Source organism: Carlito syrichta, unplaced genomic scaffold (assembly GCF_000164805.1).
Source record: "Carlito syrichta isolate Samal-C Ts95f unplaced genomic scaffold, Tarsius_syrichta-2.0.1 Scaffold304661, whole genome shotgun sequence".
NCBI classification, from domain to species: Eukaryota; Metazoa; Chordata; class Mammalia; order Primates; family Tarsiidae; genus Carlito; species Carlito syrichta.
In genome coordinates this window covers 3669-23760 of record NW_007248757.1, presented here as the reverse complement: position 1 = coordinate 23760, position 20092 = coordinate 3669, and the positions used below count along the sequence as shown (strand labels likewise).

The following is a 20092-nucleotide window of genomic DNA, read 5'->3' as shown; positions in this document are numbered from 1 at the left end:
TTTGATTTATTGTAGAGATGAGGTCTCACCAAGTTGCCCAGGTGGGTCTCGAACCCGTGGTCTCAGCCAATCCACTCACCTCAACCTCCCAAAGCACGGGATTATAAGCTGAGCCACCGAGCCCGGCTAGGTTTCCTTATTTTTGAAATCTATCTGCACAGAATCACACAGTATATACTCCCTTGTGAGCGTCTTCTTTCACCATTATGTTTGTAAAATTCCTTTATATTGTTTACGTAGTTGTAGTTCTTTTATTCTCATTGCTGTAGGGTGTTTCTTAGATGAGTATAGCACAATGTATATACAACTGCACTATTGCTGGGCCTTTGGCCACTTTACAGTTTGGGCTATTACAAATAGCGCTGTCATAAACATTCTTATACATGTCTTGGTGAACAGAAGTAGTCATTTTTTTCTTTGAGTTGGAATCTCACTCTGTCACCCAGACTGGAGTGCAGTGGCATGCTCCCAGCCACTGCAGCCTCGACTTGCTGGGCTCCGGCGATCCTTCCGCCTCAGCCTTCCAAGTAGCTAGAACTATAGGCGTGTGCTACCATGCCTGGCTAATTTTTGATTTTATTGTAGAGATGAGGTCTTGCCAAGTTGCCCAGGCGGGTCTCAAACCTGCAGGCTCAGGCATCCACTCACCTCAACCTCCCAAAGCGCTGGGATTACAGGCTGAGCCACCGAGCCTGGCTGTCATTTCTTTTAGATATATACCTGGGAGTGGAATACTAAAAGATATACATATATTCAGCTTTAGTACCCAGCAGTTTTCCAAAGTTGTTTTACCAATTTTCTCAAATCAAGAGCTACAGTTGCACCATATCTTTGCCAGCATTCAGTATGTTCTGTCTTCCTTTCTTTTGTGCTGGATTGTTTTATTATTAGTATTTTTTATGTTGATAGCCTCGAACCCCCAGGTTCCTAAAGTGCTGGGATTATAAGTTGAGCCACTGTGCCCAGCCTAAATAAGACTTTTAAAAAATATAACCAAGATATTATTATCCTACTTAATCAAATTGACAGTAATTCCTCAATATCATTTTATCATTGATGTAAAATGATATTGATGTAAATGATGTAAAAATAGTCTTGATTCTGTTTTCCCTGATCTCTTTAAAATGTCATTTTAAGGCCAGGTGCAGTGGCTCATGCCTGTAATTCCAGCACTTTGGGAGGCTGAGGCAAGAGGGTTGCTTGAGTCCAAGGGTTCAAAATCAGCCGGGCAACTTGGCATGACATTGTCTCTACAATAAATCAGAAAATAAGCCAGTTGTGGTAGCATGTGCCTGTAGTTCCAGCTACTTGGAAGGCTGAGGCAGAAGGATCACCTGAGCCCAGCAGGTCAAGGCTGCGGTGGCCATGAGCGTGCCACTGCACTCCAGCCTGGGCGACAGAGTGAGACTCCTACTCAAAAAAAAAAAAAAGTGTCATTTTATTTCTGTTTAAAAGTATTGTGGTATACTTGCTACTTTTTTTCCTGAACCATTGAGAGTAAATTCCCTGCCTGATGCCCATTGTTCCTGGATACTTTACTGTATATTTTTGATTAACAGGGACATTCTCACATATAACTGCAGCACAACAATCAAAAGCAGGAAACTCTTGACAAATTACTATGGTCTAATCCTCAGACCCCATTCAGGATTCCTCAGTTGTCCCAGTCATTTCCTCTAGCAAAAGGATCCATTTCAGAATTGTTCATTGCCTGTAGTTGTCACATTTCTCTTCTTTTCTTTTCTTTTTTGAATTGAAGTTGCCCAGGCTGGAGTGAAGTGGCACGCTCATGGCCACTGCAGCCTCAACCTGCTGGTCTTAGGTGATCCTTTTGCCTCAGTCTTCCAAGTAGCTGAAACTACAGACACATGCCACCATACCCGGCTAGTTTTTTTTTTTTTTGTGATTTATTGTAGAGACAAGGTCTCACCAAGTTGCCTAGGCTGGTCTTGAACCCATGGACTCAGGCAGTTCTCTCACCTTGGCCTCTCAAAGTGCTGGGATTACAGACTGAACCACTGCGCCTGGCCTGTTTCTTTCTTTTTTTTTTTGAGTTGGAGTCTCACTCCATCGCTCAGACTGGAGTGTAGTGGCACGCTCCTGGCCACCACAGCCTCGACCAGCTGGGCTCTGGTGATCCTTCTGCCTCAGCCTTCCAAGTAGCCGGAACTACAGGCGCACGCTATCACACCCTGCTAATTTTTTTTGATTTATTGTAGAGATGAGGTCTCGCCAAGTTACCCAGGTGAGTCTTGAACCCATAGGCTCAGGCAATCCACTCACCTCGGCCTCCCAAAGTGCTGGGGTTATACGCTGAGCCACCGAGCCCAGCCTGTGTTTCTTTAATCTTAACTCTGGTGTATATCTTTAGTCTTTTGTTGATTTTTCAAGATCTTGACACTCTGAAGTGTTACAGGCTGCCTGTTTTGTAGAATGTCACACGATTTGGGTTTATTTGATGTCTCCTTATGATGAGATCCAGGTCATATATCTTTGACAGGGTTTCACAGAAGTGATGCTGAGTTCATCTCATTGTGTTATCCAGCAGCACACAATTTCAGTTTGCTCAGTTCCTGATCCTTTGATCATTTGATTAAGGTGGTGTTGGCCATGCTTTCCCACTGGAAAGTTATTCTCTTTTTCTTTGTGACTACTAAGTATTTTGTAAGGAAATACTCTGAAACTATGTAAATATCCCATTTTTATCAAATTTGCAGTATATTCATTTATTTGTGTCTATATGTACTCAATCTCCTATTTTATATTATGAGCTGGAATCTCATAACATCTTTATTTTGATGCTGTAATTGACCTAGATTTGGCCAGTGGAAGTCCCTTCAAGTTGACTACTGTGTTCTTTTGTTTGTTTGTTTGTTTGTTTGTTTTTGAGTAGATGTCTCACTCTGTTGCCCAGGCTGGAGTGCAGTGGCCGCTCCCGGCCACCGCAGCCTCGACCTGCTGGCCTCCGGCGATCCTTCCGCCTCAGTCTTCCGAGTAGCTGGAATTACAGGCATGCACTACCACGCCCGGCTGATTTTTTTTATTTTATTGTAGAGATGAGGTCTCGCTGCCCAGGCAGGTTTCGAACCTGCGGGCTCAGGCAATCCACTCACCTCAGCCTCCCAAAGGCGCGGGATCACAGGCTGAGCCTCCGAGCCCGGCTCCTTTTTTTCTTTTTTGATTCATGTTTTGCTCTGTCACACAGACTGGGGTGCAGTGGCACACTCACAGCTTCCACAGTGTTGACCTGCTGGGCTCAGGCAGTCCTTCCAAGTAGCTGAAACTACAAGTGTGTGCCACCATGCCTGGCTAATTTTCTGATTTTTTTGTAGAGATGAGGTCTTGCCCAGTTGCCTAGACTGGTGCGAATCCCTGGGCTCAGGCAGTCCTCTTGACTCGGCCTCCCAGAGTGCTGGGATTACAGGCACCACACTTGGCCTATCTCCAGAACTTTTTTATCATCCCAAACTGAAACTCCATTTCCATTAAACACTAACTCCTCATTCCTTTCTGCCCCCAGCTTTCCTACTTTCTGTTTATATGAATTTGTTTATTTATTTTTTTTTTTAGTAGGAGTCTCACTCTGTCACCCAGGCTGGAGTGCAAAGTGGCACATTCATGGCCACCGTAGTCTTGACCTCCTTGGCTCAGGCAGTCCTTCTACCTCAGCCTCCCAAGCAGCTGGAACTACAGGCACGCCAACATGCCCAGCTAATTTTTTTGATTTGTTGTAGAGACAAGGTCTCACCAAGTTGTCCAGTCTGGTCTCAAAACCCTAGCCTCAGGCAATCCTTTTGCCTCTGCCTCCCAAATTGCTGGAATTACAGGCATGAGCCTTTGTGTCCAGCCTGAATTTGTTTATTTTAAGTACCTCATTTAAATGGAATCATATGATACTTGTCCTTTTGTGCTGGTTTTTTTCACATAGCATAATGTGTTGAAGGTCCATCCATGTGTCAGAATTTTATTCCTTTTTAAGGCTGAGTAATATTTCATTACACCTATGTACCTCATTTTGTTTATCCATTCATATGTCCATGGATATTTGGGTTGTTTGCACCTTTTGGCTGTTGTGCATAAATCTGCTTTGAACATTGGTGTACAGATATCTATTTGAGTCCGTGCTTTCAGTTCTTTAGGTATGTACTCAGACATGGAATTGCTGCCTTTTATGGTAATTCAATATTTACTTTTCTGAGGAACTGCCATGCTGTTTTCCATAGTGACTACCCAATTTTGCATTCCCACAAATAATACCATAGGGGTTTCAGTTTACCTACATCCTTGTCAACACTTGCTGTAATAGCCAGTCCTAATAGGTGTGATTCATAAAAATTTTAGAATAATCATGTCTATATCTACCCAAAAAAAACCTTTCTAGAACTTTGCTAGAGATTGGATTAGACCTGTATTTCAATTCGGAGATAATTGACATCTTTACTATGTTGAATCTTCCAATCCTTAACATCTGTGTTTCTAAATTTATTTAGATTTTTAATTTTTTATCACAATTTTGTGGTTTTCAGCATATAAGTTGTATACACATATCATTAGTTTAGATGCATACCTAAGTATTACTTTTTCTTTTTGTAGCCCAGGCTGGAGTGCAGTGGTATGATCCTGGCTTACTTCAACCTTGACCTCCTGGGCTCAGGTGATCCTTGCACTTCAGCCTCCTGAGTAGCTGAGACTACAGGTGCATGCCCCCATGTCTGGCTATTTTTTTTTTATTTTAGAGATGAGGTCTCACTGTGTTGCCCAGGCTGGTCTCAACATCCTAGTTGGCTCAAGTGATCCTCCCATCTCAGCCTTCCAAGTAGCTGGGACTATGGGCACTGGCTGCCACACTCACTTAATTTTAAGGTCTTGCAATATTGCCTAGATTGTCTCGAACTCCTGGGCTCAAGCGATCCTTCCACCTTGGCCTCCCAAAGTGTTGTGATTACAGGCATGAGCCACCATCCCCAGCCTATTTCTTTTCTTTTTAATTTTTATTTTTGAATGATTGTAAGTGGTGTCATATTTTTAATCTTAGCATCATTAATGACATTTTAAGAACAGTTTGAGGCTGGGCGTGGTGGCTCACACCTATAATTCCAGCACTTTGGGAGGCTGAGGAGAGAGAATTGCCTGAGACCACGGGTTTGAGATCAGCCTGGGCAACTTGGTGAGACCTCATCTCTACAATAAATAAAAAAAGTTAGCTGGGCATGCTGGCGTGTGCCTGTAGTTCCAGCTACTTGGAAGGCTGAGGTGGAAGGATCGCCTGAGCCCAGCAGGTCAAGGCTGTCGTGGCCATGAGCATGCCACTGCACTCCAGCCTGGGCTACAAGAGTGAGACTCCAACTCAAAAAAAAAAAAAAGAGATCAGTTTGAAGGAAGTAATAGAGTTGGAAGAAGCCTGGAGCAGATTGAGGAGAGAATGAGAGGTGAGGAAATAGAGACTGAAGTGATAGTTTGTTTTAAGATGTTGGGTCAGACATGATTTAATGCTCTCTTAAATTTATTTTTTATCCTGGCAACTAAATTTGAACTACCCTGTAGCATTCTAGCTTTAGGCAGAAATCTCTTTAGGCAGAAATTATTAGTTATATATACTTCATTTGCTCTCCCCTCCAGGAGGGGGGAATGCTTAGAAAATTGTTATAACCATAGAAGTTATAGACCAAGAGTTGAAGAAGTTCTACTGTGAAGGAAACAAAAGTGGGGAGGTGCTTTAGGTGTGAACATGATGTCAAAGGAAAGATTTCTGTGAACGTGTACATGGTGTTTGCATGCGTCCTTGTGTTTAAACAGAACAGATTCGTGCTATACAGACTCTTTGATAACTTGTGGTTTTCACCTAACAATATAACATGACTGCCAGTTTCACTTGCCATTCGTTAATTTGTTGAGCTACTTCCCTATTGTAGGATAGTCGTGGGTAGTCTTGTTTTGTTTTTGTCTTAATTCTCTTTTTTCTTGCTTAGGTTAATATCTAATTACTGTGTTCAAGTCAAATGACTTGGGGGCAGAAGTTGCTATATAGGAGTGAACTATCAATGTGCTGATTGTTGAGGGAGCAGTTCTACTTCACGTTTTTCTTAACAGATTCTTCATGGAAAGTCTTATTCTTTGGGCTGACAGTTGCTAGTAAACATAGGCTTATTTATTGCTGTCCTTATGTTAGGTGGTGTAAATAGTTCTAAACTTGTCCTGCATGATAACTGCTACAACTAAAAAGTTGCGTACTCTTTGCTAGATTATAGTTCCATTTTAAGATGTTGGGTTAGATGTGATTAAATATGCTCTTAAATTTCTTTTTCTGGTAACTAAAGTGGAACTGCACTGTAGCAATCTGTCTACTTATACGTTCTTCTTTTGATCTCACCTCCCGGATGGGGGAGCTTAAACCCTTTTTTTCTTATAACCATAGACGTGTATAAATTGTTGCAAGAGCAAAGGAACAGAAAATAATCTACTTGTAATCTCAGAGCCCCAGAGATAGCCAGGCACCATTAGCATTTTGATATATTTCCTTTCTTAAAAAAAGTTTTTTTGGGGGGGACAAAACATTAATCAGGATACCTGTATGATGGCCACTTGTATACCTAATCCTGAATTGTACCCCACATCTTTAAAATAAAGTAAAAATAATAAAAGTTTTTATCTGCATTTATTAATCATAAATGAAATTGTACATCTCTTGTTTAAATGCCACTTGTATTTCTTTACACAGATTTTAGAAATGAAAATACAGCCAGGCACAGTGGCTTGCACCTATAACCCCAGCAGGGAATTTTTTAATTTTTATTTTTGAATGACTTTATTTTTCATATAAAGGGGCAGAGGTGAGAGGGTTGCCCAAACCCAGGGTGTGAGATCATCCTGGGCAACTTGGCAAGACCTCATCTCTACAATAAGTCAAAAATATTAGCTAAACATGGTGGCGCGCACCTGTAGTTTCAGTTACTTGGAAGGCTGAGGCGGAAGGATCGCCTGAGCCCAGCAGATTGAGGCTGCAGTGGCTGTGAGCATGCCACTGCACTCCAACCTGGGCAATAGAATGAGACTCCTTAAAAAAAAAAAAAGAAACAAATGAAAATACAGAGAAGTATAAAGAGTAAAATATGAAGTTCTATTATTATTATTATTATTATTTTTTTTTTTTTTGAGTTGGAGTCTCATTCTGTCACCCAGACTGGAGTGAAGTGGCCGCTCCCGGCCACCTCAGCCTCGACCTGCTGGGCTCCGGCGATCCTTCCGCCTCAGCCTTCCAAGTAGCTGGAACTACAGGCGCGTGCTACCACGGCCGGCTCATTTTTTGATTTATTGTAGAGATGAGGTCTCGCCAAGTTGCCCAGGCAGGTCTCGAACCCTCGGGCCAGGCAATCCACTCATCTCAGCCTCCCAAAGTGCCAGAAGTTCACCTATTAAAGTTTTCTTGTTTGGCAAACATGACAAAGGGCAGTAAAGTCCCCTTTAACCACCATCCTCCTGGGCATTCTCATCTCTTAATTGTGTCTTGGCTTTGATGTGTGTCCTTCAGTCCATTTTTATGTGTTTTTCCATTCCTATAAAAATGTCTCAGCCGGGCTCGGTGGCTCAGCCTGTAATCCCACGCTTTTGGGAGGCTGAGGTGAGTGGATTGCCTGAGCCCGCAGGTTCAAGACCCGCCTGGGCAGCAAGAACTCATCTCTACAATAAATCAAAAAATCAGCCGGGCATGAGTGCATGCCTGTAATTCTGGCTACTTGGAAGGCTGAGGCGGAAGGATCGCCGGAGACCAGCGGGTGAGGCTGCGGTGGCCATGAGCGGCCACTGCACTCCAGTCTGGGCGACAGAGTGAGACTCCAGCTCAAAAAAAAAAATGTCTCACACACATGATTTTTATTAGTTGCATTATAATCCAATGTATAGGCATACCGTAATTTATTTACCTATTTCCCCTAAGTTGGTTATTTATATAGTAGCTAGTTTTGTAGACTTGAAAATTTAGTTCTCATGAATCTGTTCATACCTATTTGTATTTCTGACTATTTAGCATATTGTAGTATAGCAGTAGACTGTTGGTTTAGAGTATAAATATTTTTAGGGATCTTGATAAATTCATTCATACTGCCAGAAAAGTTTATCAGTTTGTATTTCTACTCATAATGTATATGTCCCATCTGGTTTGTATGTAAAAGGATAAATGATAATTAAAGCTGATTTCGGGATTTTTTTTTTTTTTTTTTTTGATCCAGAGTCTCACTCTGATGCCTAGGCTGGAGTGGGCCCAGGTATCCTTCTGGCTCAGCCTTCCAGGTAGCTGGAACCACAGGTGTGCGCCACTGCGCCCGGTTAATTTTTTTTAATTTATTTTAGAGATGAGGTCTTGCCAAGTTTCCCAGGCTGGTCTCGAACCCTTGGACTCAGGCAATCCTCTCACTTCTGCTTCCCAAAGTACTGAGATTACAGGCATGAGTCACCATACATGGCTATATTAGGGATATTTTTTAAAGAGGTGTGAGTCAAACTATATTACCCAGACTGTTCTGTCTCAAACTTATCGGGTCAAGCCATCATCTCGCCTCATCTTCCTGAGTAGCTGGAATTATAGGCATGAACCACTGTACCTGGTTTATTTCTTTTGTTTAATAACCTATGCCCTGGTAGTTTTCAAACTGAGATGCTAATATAATATTTAAATATCATTTCTGTATTGAAAATTGTATGCTGTATTATTTTGATTTAAGGATTGGTAAAACTTTGTGTGTATTTTTATACTAATTTAGTAAAAATATATGTTTATTGAATATCTATGTGCTAGGCACTGTGCTAAGGCATTAGGGGAAACTTAAAAATGAAATTCCAAGCCAGGCTCGGTGGCTCAGCCTGTAATCCCGTGCCTTTGGGAGGCTGAGGTGAGTGGATTGCCTGAGCCGGCGGGTTCGAGACCCGCCTGGGCAGCGAGACCTCTCTCTATAATAAATCAAAAAATCAGCCAGGCGTGGTAGCACATGCCTGTAATTCCGGCTAGTTGGAAGGCTGAGGTGGAAGAATCGCCGGAGCCCTGCAGGTCGAGGCTGCGGTGGCCGGGAGCGGCCACTGCACTCCAGTCTGGGCGACGGAGTGAGACTCCAACTCAAAAAAAAAAAAAAAATTAAATTAAATTCCAGCTGGGCACGGTGGCCCAAGCCTGTAATCCCAACACTTTGGGAAGCCGAGGTGAGAGAATTGCCTGAGCCCACAGGTTTGAGTCCAGCCTGGGCAACTTGGCAAGACCTCATCTCTACCACAAATCAGCTGGACGTGGTGGTGTGTGCCTGTAGTTCTGGCTACTTGGAAGGCTGAGGAGGAAGGATCGCTTGAGTCCAGCAAGCGATGGCCATGAGTATGTCACTGCACTCCAGCCTGGGCGACGAAGTGAGACTCCAATTCAAAAAAAAAAAAAAATCCCTCCTGTACTAAAGGAGTTTATATTAGAGAACATAATTATAATGTAAGAACATAATTGTGGTCAGGCCCAGTGGCTCAGCCTATAATCCCAGCACTTTAGGAGACCAAGGAGAATGGATTGCCTGAGCCCACAAGTTCGAGACTAGCCCAGGCAACTTGACGAGACCTCATCTCTATAATAAATAAAAAATTAGCCAGGTGTGGTAGCGCACGCCTATAGTTCCAACTACTTGGAAGGCTGAGGCGGAAGGATCTTCAGAGCCCAGCAGGTCTACACTGGGTGACCATGAGTATGCCACTGCACTCCAGTCTGGGTGACTCTAACAAAAAAAAAAAAAAAAGAACATAATTGTAATGCCATATACTATAATCGAAGTGGGAATGAAGAGCTGCATGAGCACAGAGGAGGGAGACTTGGCATAGAGGTGATATTAATAGTGTTTTTTGGTGACATCCTAATTGGCCTCCTCATTTTTTTCAGCATGCTTACAGTTCCTTTCTCTGTGTCTTCATTGTCAACCCAGTCTTCCTCATTGTCAACCCAGTCTCCTTTGTGTCCATTAGAATCCTATTCATTCTTTCCAGGTCCATCATCAGTCCACTCCAGCCAAAGGTGTCAATGAGAAGAGAATGATTACTTACGTCCATTCATTTGCCTTGTATTCTTGGATGCCATTTTATCTGCATGGTCCTCCCCATCTAGAGTCTGGGTTCCTTGAGAATAGGCACTGTGTCCTCTCTCTCTTTGTGTTTCCTATAACATTAACCATATTGCCCTGCATGTTTTAGTAGTTCAATACGCGTGTGGTAGCTGATGTGTGATATCTGTAGTAACCTTTGACCTTGCCTTATTACAGAATTTGCTATTCAAAGTACTCTTAGCTTGGCTGAATGGATTTTGTTTGTGGTTTCTTATAGGGGCTACTGTTCTCGCAGACAAAGACGTCTTCGAAAAACACTTAACTTCAAGATGGGGAACAGACACAAATTCACAGGGAAAAAAGTGACTGAAGATCTTCTGACTGATAATAGGTATTGATGGCTTAGTGCTAGTTACTAGTTAGATCTTGCTAATACATTTATTGAACAATGACAATGTGTGAGACTTTGTGCTACACCCTTTAATTATCTCATATGACTCTTTTAGCAGCTTTGTGGGATTGTTTACTGTTCCTGTGTTCTAAGGTGAGGAAACTGAGGCTCAGAGATACTCAATGACTTGTTCAAGAACTGTTCTAATTAGTTATTAGGTAAGATTTCTAGAATGCAAATTTTATCTAAAACTAAGTGCTTAAATCAATATTTCTTAATATCTGAGCCTGTTTCATCTGGGGAAAAAAATATCTTAATGATGACATGTCATTATTAGAGAAGAGTCTGTATTTCAGTGCTGAATGCACCAGTGCTTAACATTTGCTAAGCCCAGTAGATCAAGAGTGTGGTATCCTTGGTCTTGCAACTGCACTCGAGCCTGGGCAACAGAGTAAGACTCCCACTCAAAAAAACACCAAAAAGCAAAAAACCATATATTGAAAATCTCCAGGCCTTCCTCAGATTTCAGCCCAGCCTATGGGCCAGATTGTCCTCCTGCCACCTGATGATATAAATAAAGTTTTATTGGAACACAACCATGCCTATTCATTTAGATATTTTTTTCTAGCTGCTTTTGTGCTACAGCAGCAGAGTATTTGTGACAGAGACCACATGTCCTGAAAAGCCTAAAGTATATACTGTTGAACCCTTTACAAAACAGTTTGCTGCCCTGTGGTGTAATATGGCCAGGGCAGAACTAGATACCATGTTGGATATAGGAGGGAGAGGAGGCACAGTTCTTGAACTTTGTGGACTCTGATCTTGTTGAGAGGTATTGGTCAAATGCAAAACCAGGGAACATTGCAAGGTAGCAAAAGTGCCATGTTGTACATCATCTACTTAATTAAGCATTCTGAATTCTTAGAAAGGAAAAAGCTTGGGCACTTGACAGGGAAATCAGTAAGCCTGCATGGAGCAGGCTTGACCTTGAAGGATTTGTGAGAGTGAAGAACATTCTGTGTAAGGGAAACAGCATGCCCTGGTGTCTGTGAGTGCAGTCAAGGAACTGAAGTTCTGGACAGTTGTTAGCTGCTACTCGGGCAGTGAGAGGTCAAGAGCACAGTCAGAAATCTAGAGCATGGACACCATGATGGGATGTATCAGCATGTGAGGATTAAATCTAATGAGATCCAGTTAGAAGAGTCAGAAATTAAGTAAAGAAATCTTGACCTCTCTTCCTATAGCAAGATCCTTAACTCAGAAGAGGCAAGATTAAGCTGAAGTTTAAGTTCAAGGCAGTAGTTAAAGATTCACCATTATAGTAATAAAGTAGCTAACTTATTGAACTCTTAGTGCCAATAGTTAGTGGTCCTCCTGCTCTGGTCTAAGTGTGTTATTTGACTACTTGAAAGAGCAAGGCACAGAATGGTTAGTAGTTCCATAGCTAGCGAGTGATGGCATTGGAATTCCAACCCAGGCTCTGGAGCCCTTGTTCATTACTACTTCAATATACTGCCTCTTAAGGACTTGGTTTCTAACTGGGTTGGGATGAAGGAGGTGTTGGTTCAAAGATGTGGCCAGGTTGTGTGCCTAGACTGCCTCTGTTTGACATAACTTAGGAGCGGTAGGTCAAGATTCTTAGTTTGCCAAGTTTGAGGTGGTAGAGGCTTTTCAATGACGTGTGTCTAACTGGTGATTAGAAACCTGAAGTGGGCTGGGCTCGGTGGCTCAGCCTGTAATCCCAGCACTTTGGGAGGCTGACGTGAGTGGATTGCCTGAGCCTGTGGGCTCAAGACCCGCTTGGGCAACTTGGCGAGACCTCATCTCTACAATAAATCAAAAATTAGCCGGGTGTGGTAGCGCGCACCTGTAGTTCCAGCTACTTGGAAGGCTGAGGCGGAAGGATCGCCGGAGCCCAGCAGGTCAAGGCTACGGTGGCTGGGAGCAGCCATTGCACTCTAGTCTGGGTGACAGAGTGAGACTCCAACTTAAAAAAAAAAGAACCCGAAGTGGAGCCCTCGTTGAGATCAGAGATGCTGATTTGGGAGTCATGGCTGATGTTATCAGAAGAATAGTATTGAGAGAAGAATGGGAAGGAAAATAGAAAAGTCAAGAGGCTGAAGATTACACCTCAAAGAGTATATCTGAATTTGATGCTCCTGGCCTTTATTGTTCAGGTCTCCCATCTTCTCTCTCTGGTCTAGGTATTTGCTTCTGGTTCTGATGGATGCCGAAAGAGCCTGGAGCTATGCCATGCAGCTCAAACAAGAAGCCAATACTGAACCCCGAAAACGGTTTCACTTGTTATCTCGCCTACGCAAAGCTGTAAAGCATGCAGAGGAATTGGAACGCTTGTGTGAGAGCAATCGCGTGGATGCCAAGACCAAGTTAGAGGCTCAGGTTTGTGTCTTAACATCCAGTTTGCTTTAATTGTGGAGATTAGAGCTGTGACTCAAAAAAAGAAAAACTATAGTTAAATAGAACAGTGTTTCTTATGTTATAAATTGATAGGAGAGGAAAAAGCTTTTTGTACTTGCTTTTTTTTTTCTTTTTGAGTTGGAGTCTCACTCTGTCGCTCAGACTGGAGTGCAGTGGCCACTCCTGGCCACTGCAGCCTCTACCCGCTGGGCTCCAGCGATCAGCCTTCCAAGTAGCTGGAACTACAGGTGCGCACTACCACACCCAGCTAATTTTTTATGTATTGTAGAGGTGAGGTCTCGCCACGTTGCCCAGGTAGGTCTCAAACCCGCGGGCTCAGGCAATCCACTCACCTCGGCCTCCCAAAGTGCTGGGATTACAGGCTGAGCCACCGAGCCTGGCCTGTACTTGCTTTTAAATGGTGAAGTGTCTTTTGTTTTTCAGCTCTTCGTTTTTTGGCTTTTTTTTTTTTTTTGAGTCGCAATGTCACTCTGTTGCCCAGGCTGGAATGCAATGGCAGGTTCATGGCCACTGCAGCTTTGACCTTCTGGGCTTAGGCAATCCTTCCAGCTCAGCCTTCCAAGTAGCTGGAACTGCAGGTGCGCCACCACACCTGGCTAATATTTTGATTTATTGTAAAGACAAGGTCTTGCCAAGTTGCCCAAGCTAGTCTCGAACCCCTGGGCTCAGTCAGTCCTCTTGCCTCATGTGAGCCACCACATCTGGCCCTGGCCTATGAAGTTTTTTATAGTTAGCTCTAACTTTTCAAGAAAGGTCATGTTTTTGTTTTGTTTTGTTTGCAACAGAGTCTCACTCTCTTGTAGACTAGAGTGCAGTGGTGTGATTACAGCTCAGTGCAGCCTCAATCTCTTAGGCTCAGGCGATCCTTCCACCTCATTCTCCTTAGTTAGCTGGAACTATAGGTGGATGCCACCATGCCTGGCTAATTTTTTGTACTCTTGTTTTTTTTTTTTTTTGTTTTTTTGAGTTGGAGTCTCACTCTGTCGCCCAGACTGGAGTGCAGTGGCCGCTCCCGGCCACCGCAGCCTCGACCTGCTGGGCTCCGGCGATCCTTCTGCCTCAGCCTTCCAAGTAGCCGGAATTGCAGGCATGCGCTACCACACCCAGCTGATTTTTTTATTTATTGTAGAGATGAGGTCTCGCTGCCCAGACGGGTCTCGAACCCGTGGGCTCGGGCAATCCACTCACCTCAGCCTCCCAAAGGCGCAGGATTACAGGCTGAGCCACCGAGCCCGGCTTTTTTGTACTCTTTAAGTAGAGATAAGGTCTTACTAAGTTGTTCAGTCTGGTCATTCTTTCTTTTCATACATAGGTGAAAACTTTGCATCTTTTACCTGGAAAAGTTTACAAAATAAGAATTTTTTTGGAAATGGATTTTTAAAAAAAGAGATGACAGATATTGCAAGTTTATATTCAACTTTTGATGCTTATATTATAATCCAGAAACTGGTTGTTAAGTAAAATGAAGAGAGCACATTTCTTTTATTTTGTAGTTCTCTCCTGGAAAGTAAATGAATCATAATAAATTACCTATGTATCACTTTTTTTATTTTTTTATTTTTTGAGTTGAGGGTCTCACTCTGTCACCCAGGGTGGAGTGCAGTGGCTATCCATGGCATACCATGGCCTCAAACACTTGGGCTCAAGCATTCCTCTCGCCTCAGCCTGCCAAGTAGCTGGGACTACAGGCACAGACCACCATGCTCAGCTAATTTTTTTATTTTTTGTAGAGGTGATGTCTCGCTATGTTGCCTAGGCTGATCTCGAACTTCTGGGCTCAAGTGATCCTTCCACCTCAGCCTCCCAAAGTGCTGAGATTACAGGTGTGAGCCACCATACATGGCCATGTATCACATTTTTTAAATTAAATGAGTATTTCTTTTTAAAAATCAAGCTGTATATATCCTTTTTTTTTGTTTGTTTGTTTTTTTGAGTTGGAGTCTCACTTTGTCGTCCAGACTAGAGTGCAGTGGCCATTCCCGGCCACCACAGCCTTGCAAGTAGCCGGAATTACAGGCATGCGCTACCACACCCGGTTGATTTTTTTTTTTTTTTTTTTGATTTATTGTAGAGATGAGGTCTCGCTGCCCAGGCGGGTCTCGAACCCGCGGGCTCAGGCAATCCACTCACCTCAACCTCCCAAAGGCGCGGGATTACAGGCTGAGCCACTGAGCCCAGTTTATCCATGTTTTTTATGTCCAAGTTAGAAGCCAGTAGAGGAAGATCGAGCAGAAGCGCTGATTGTTTGGTATTAAAGTGGTTCTTCTTTTTCATTTCCTCCTAGGCTTATACAGCTTACCTCTCAGGAATGCTTCGTTTTGAGCATCAAGAATGGAAAGCTGCAATTGAGGCTTTTAACAAATGCAAGTAAGTCCTGTAGCCCAAAGGCTGTGGCCAGTTTTGATTATAGACAAAGTCAAGTTGCAGGTCGTGTCATGGGAAAGTTAGGACAATTTTTTTTCCTTATACAAATGGTGATTATTTTCTTTCATCCTTAGGACTTGCCAGTTCTGGTAATTGGTAGAAGAGCTTCAAAGGACCTTGTTTTGTTTTTAGCCACTGCATTCCTACTGAAAAACCTGACATTTCTTTCCTTGCAGAACTATCTACGAGAAGCTAGCCAGTGCTTTCACAGAAGAGCAGGCTGTGCTGTATAACCAGCGTGTGGAGGAGATCTCGCCCAACATCCGCTACTGTGCATATAATATTGGTGAGCTGGGACTGAGGCATTGCACCCAACTTGAGCGTTGACAGAAGGCTTGCTGAGAGTTCATTTCAGACAGCCTGAAGAGTTTATTTAACCGTCTTCCCCATCCCTTGCATCCATCTTTGGCTTGAGTTTTGGTTGATGACAAAAGTAGAACGGGTCAAAGTCAGCCCTGCTCAAGATTACAGAAGGCAGTTTCTTTGCTTCTGTGTCCATCCTGCTTTCCTCTGTCCTCCCCAAGAACAGTCTGGAGCCCCAGCAGAGTTCATTTTTTACTTTTTTGGAGCAGTTTTAGGTTCACAGGAAAACTGAGAGAAAAGTACAGCGATTCCCCATGTGACCCCACTCCCACATATCCTTAGCCTTCTCCCATTATCACCCCCCACCAGAGTGACACATTGTTTTTTGTTTTTTGTTTTTGAATTGGAGTCTCACTCCCTCACCCAAACTGGAGTGCAGTGGCCGCCCCCGGCCACCGCAGCCTCGACCTGCTGGGCTCCAGCGATCCTTCCACCTCAGCCTTCCAAGTAGATGGAACTACAGGCGTGTGCTACCATGCCCGGATATTTTTTTTTTAATTTATTGTAGAGATGAGGTCTCGCCAAGTTGCCCAGGTGGGTCTCGAACCCGTGAGCTCAGGCAATCCACTCACCTCAGCCTCCCAAAGCACGGGATTACAGGCTGAGCCACCGAGCCTGGCTGTGAGACATTGTTTACAATTGTTGAATCTACACTGACACATCATAATCTCCCAAAGTCCATAGTGTACATTAAGGTTCACTCTTGATATTGTATATTCTGTGTGTTTGGACAAATGTATATGATATGTGTCTACCATAAAAAGTATCTTCACTGTCCCAACCAAATTCATTCTGTGTAAAAGACTTGTCTGAGCCGGGTGGAGTGACTCAAGCCAGTAATCCTAGCACTTTGGGAGGCCAAGGTGGAGGGACTGTCTGGGCCCACGGGTTCGAGAACAGCCTGAGCAACTTGGTGAGACCTCATCTCTACAATAACCCCCCCCCTTGCAAAAAATTAGCCAGGCATGGTAGCTAGCACACATCTGTAGTTCCGGCTACGTGGAAGTCTGAGTGAGGCAGAAGGATCACCTGAGCCCAGCAGGTTGATACTGGGGTAGCCATGAGCATGCTACTGCACCAGCCAAGCACCAGCCTGGGTGATGGAGTGAGACTCCAACTAAAAAAAAAAAAGTTGTCTGCAGATTCATTGAAGTGTGCATGTTGACGGGGAAGAGCTCATCTAAATCTGACTTGAATCTGATTCTTGGGAAAATAGACTAGACCCTTGAAGATTTTCCTGTCTTTCTCTCTCAGGGGACCAGTCAGCTATCAATGAACTCATGCAGATGAGATTGAGGTCTGGGGGCACTGAGGGTCTTCTGGCTGAAAAATTGGAGGTAATCTAGTGTGTATTTTTGGGAAAAAAATATTTGACTTGGAAAAGTTCAGAAGTAATTCATAATCCCCCAGGGATATTTTCTATTACTATTTGCTTATTTTTATATATGTTATATATAAGTATATATAAATAGATATATCTATATGTTTATGTTATATATTTTTATATGTATATGTGTTATACCTATAAATATATGTATTTATATTTGTATATTTTATGTATATTTATGTTAGCAAATGCCTATGTTTGTTAAAGGTTTTAACAAAAAAATCTTTTTTTTTTTTTCTTTTTTTTTTTGAGTTAGAGTCTCACTCTGTCACCCAGACTGGAGTGCAGTGGCCGCTCCCGGCCACCACAGCCTCGACCTGCTGGGCTCCGGTGATCCTTCCGCCCTCAGCCTTCCAAGTCGCTGGAACTACAGGCGCGCACTACCACGCCCGGCTACTTTTTGATTTATTGTAGGGATGAGGTCTCGCCAAGTTGCCCAGGCGGGTCTCGAACCCGCGGGCTCAGGCAGTCCACTCACCTCAGCCTCCCAAAATGCTGGGATTACAAGCTGAGCCACCGAGCCCAGCTAAAAAATCTTTTTTTAAAATTAACACTTTTAGTATTCAACTTTTAAACCTCATTATGTTTATTCTTTAGGCAAGTAATATAGACTCATAGAAAAGGTAAGAAAGGGCTGGGCACAGTGGCTCACACCAGTAATCCTAGCACTGAGGCAAGAGGATCACTTGAGACCAGAAGTTCAACATACTGAGACTCCATCTCTACAGAAAATAACAAAATTAGCTGGGCATGGTGGCACATACCTGTAGTCCAGCTGTTTTGGGAGGCTAAGGAGGGAAGATGACTTGAGTCCAGGAGTTCAAGGGTGCAGTGAGCCATGATCTCATCACTCCACTCCAGCCTGGACAACAGAGTGAGACCTTGTCTCTAAAAAAAAAAAAAAAAAAAAAATCAAGAAATATAAAAGATTGAGGAAAAAAAGAAATCATATGGGTTATCACTTAATAATAAATAAAACAGAGGTAACCACTTAATAATGTAAATATATTGCAGACTTTTCTGTGTATACAGAAAAGGTATATATTTTAAAAATGAAATCTTAGTGTACACTGTTTAGTAACCTGCTTTTTAAATTTAATGTCACATGCATTTTTTCCTACTTTAATCAATATATTTCTACACTATCATCTTTTGATGGCTTTGTGTAGTCCATTGTGCAGAAGTCTGTTTTATTCAGCCGCTTTGCTATTGTTCATTAAGTGGTACACAGTATTACCATGAATACCCATTGTGTCCAGTTTTTGCACATATTTTTAATTATTTCCTTACAGCAGCCCTGTACAACATAGTGATACCTTAAAATTAGCTAGGTATGATGGCATGCATGTGTAATCTTAGCTACTTAGGCTGAGGTGGGGGTCTCCCTTGAGCCCAAGAGTTTGAGGCTGCAGTAATCTATGATCACACCTCCAGCCTGGGCAACAGAGTGAGATGCTATCTCTTTTAAAAATAAATAAATAAATAAGAAATATTCCTAAAATTGAATGTTTTGAAATTGAATATTTGGGAAGCTTTTGATACATACTGACAAATATCTTTTACGTTTCTACAAATTTGTATTTCTGCTTGAAGTGTATACGGATGATACTTTTCTCTTCACATCCTTACCAAAACTTGATGCAGCTCTTTTTAACCTTCTGTTATGTTCTTTTACTATTTGCGTTTCCATAAGCTAAGATATATTATACTAGGGAAGAACTTAAAATAAACAGAAATCAGTGTTTACTCTCTTATGGGTGTAATATGCTGGTTATAGAAAGAGACAAATAATAGGTTCTACTTACTTTCACCTCTCAACTCATATCCACAGTTAAGGCTTTAACTTTTTTTTTTTTTTTTTGAGTGGCAGTCTCACTCTGTCATCCAGGCTGGAGTGCAGTGGCACATTCACAGCCACCGCAACCTCGACCTGCTAGGCTCAGGCAATCCTTCTGCCTCAGCCTTCCAAGTAACTGGAACTACAGGCGTGCCACCATGCCCGACTAATTTTTTTTGTTTATTGTAGAGATGAAGTCTTGCCATGATGCTCAGGCTGGTCTCAAACCCCTGAGCTCAGGCAGTCCTCTCACCTCTGCCTCCCAAAGCGCTGGGATTGCAGGTGTTAGCCACCACGCATGGCAAAGCTTTAACTTTTAAAAACTACTTTCCAGGCTTTGATCACTCAGACTCGAGCCAAACAGGCGGCTACCATGAGTGAAGTGGAGTGGAGAGGGAGAACAGTTCCAGTGAAGATCGATAAAGTGCGGATCTTCCTGTTGGGATTAGCTGATAACGAAGCAGCCATTGCCCAGGTAAGGAGGAAGTATCTGTGACACTGTCTTCTGTATGTGTCTGAAGGTTGTCCTTGTGTATTTAAGATGTAGGGATTTATTGGTGCTCATTTCTCACAAAACAAAAATTTATTGTAAAGCCGTTTGGGATTTGGTAAGTCTGGAAATGTACCCTTGAATAAAATTATTTTGAAAACTGAGTTTTCAGAGACCCTGACAGTGATAGTCACCAACATAAAAATAGGAGCAGTGAAAGACTGGCTTAAAGTAAGAGGTCACATTCGGCGCAGCAGGTGGTGTAGCAGTTTGTCCTTGAAGTCTTTGACCTGTTGTCCCAGCTTCTAGCCCTAAAGGGTTCACTTCTCATTCCTGGACATTTCCAAGAGAGCCTAGTTAAACCAGAAGTTTTTTATTTTGTGTGCAGTGTACATGTAATAGTCATGCAAATCTATATTGTTTGATGCCATTTACTGACATAATTACCTGTTTCTGGGTGTGAGCAACCAAATTCGTCCTAAAAAATGAGTAGATCCTGATAATCTTGGTTTGTATGAGGTAGACAGTGATTAAGGCACTTTTTAGAGCTCCTTCTCCACATGAGGTAAAGTGCATTAAAAAAAAGAAAAGAAAAAAGACTGCTTTCATGACCCGCCTGGGCAACTTGGCGAGACCTCATCTCTACAATAAATCAACAATTAGCCGGGCGTGGTAGCGCGCGCCTGTAGTTCCAGCTACT

At 42.8% G+C, this 20092-nt stretch overlaps 1 protein-coding gene across 1 annotated transcript in view; it reads left to right on the top strand.

Moving 5' to 3' along the window:
- LOC103262923 (signal recognition particle subunit SRP68) overlaps window positions 1-19398 on the top strand; it is a 22428-nt gene extending 3030 nt beyond the window's left edge. Inside the window, exons 3-8 of the mRNA XM_008060598.1 lie at window positions 10339-10452; window positions 12657-12852; window positions 15176-15258; window positions 15492-15601; window positions 16933-17015; window positions 19237-19398. Coding sequence (XP_008058789.1) covers window positions 10339-10452; window positions 12657-12852; window positions 15176-15258; window positions 15492-15601; window positions 16933-17015; window positions 19237-19398 — 748 coding nt within the window. The remainder of the gene's footprint in view (window positions 1-10338; window positions 10453-12656; window positions 12853-15175; window positions 15259-15491; window positions 15602-16932; window positions 17016-19236) is intronic.
- The last annotated feature ends 694 nt before the right edge of the window (window positions 19399-20092 follow it).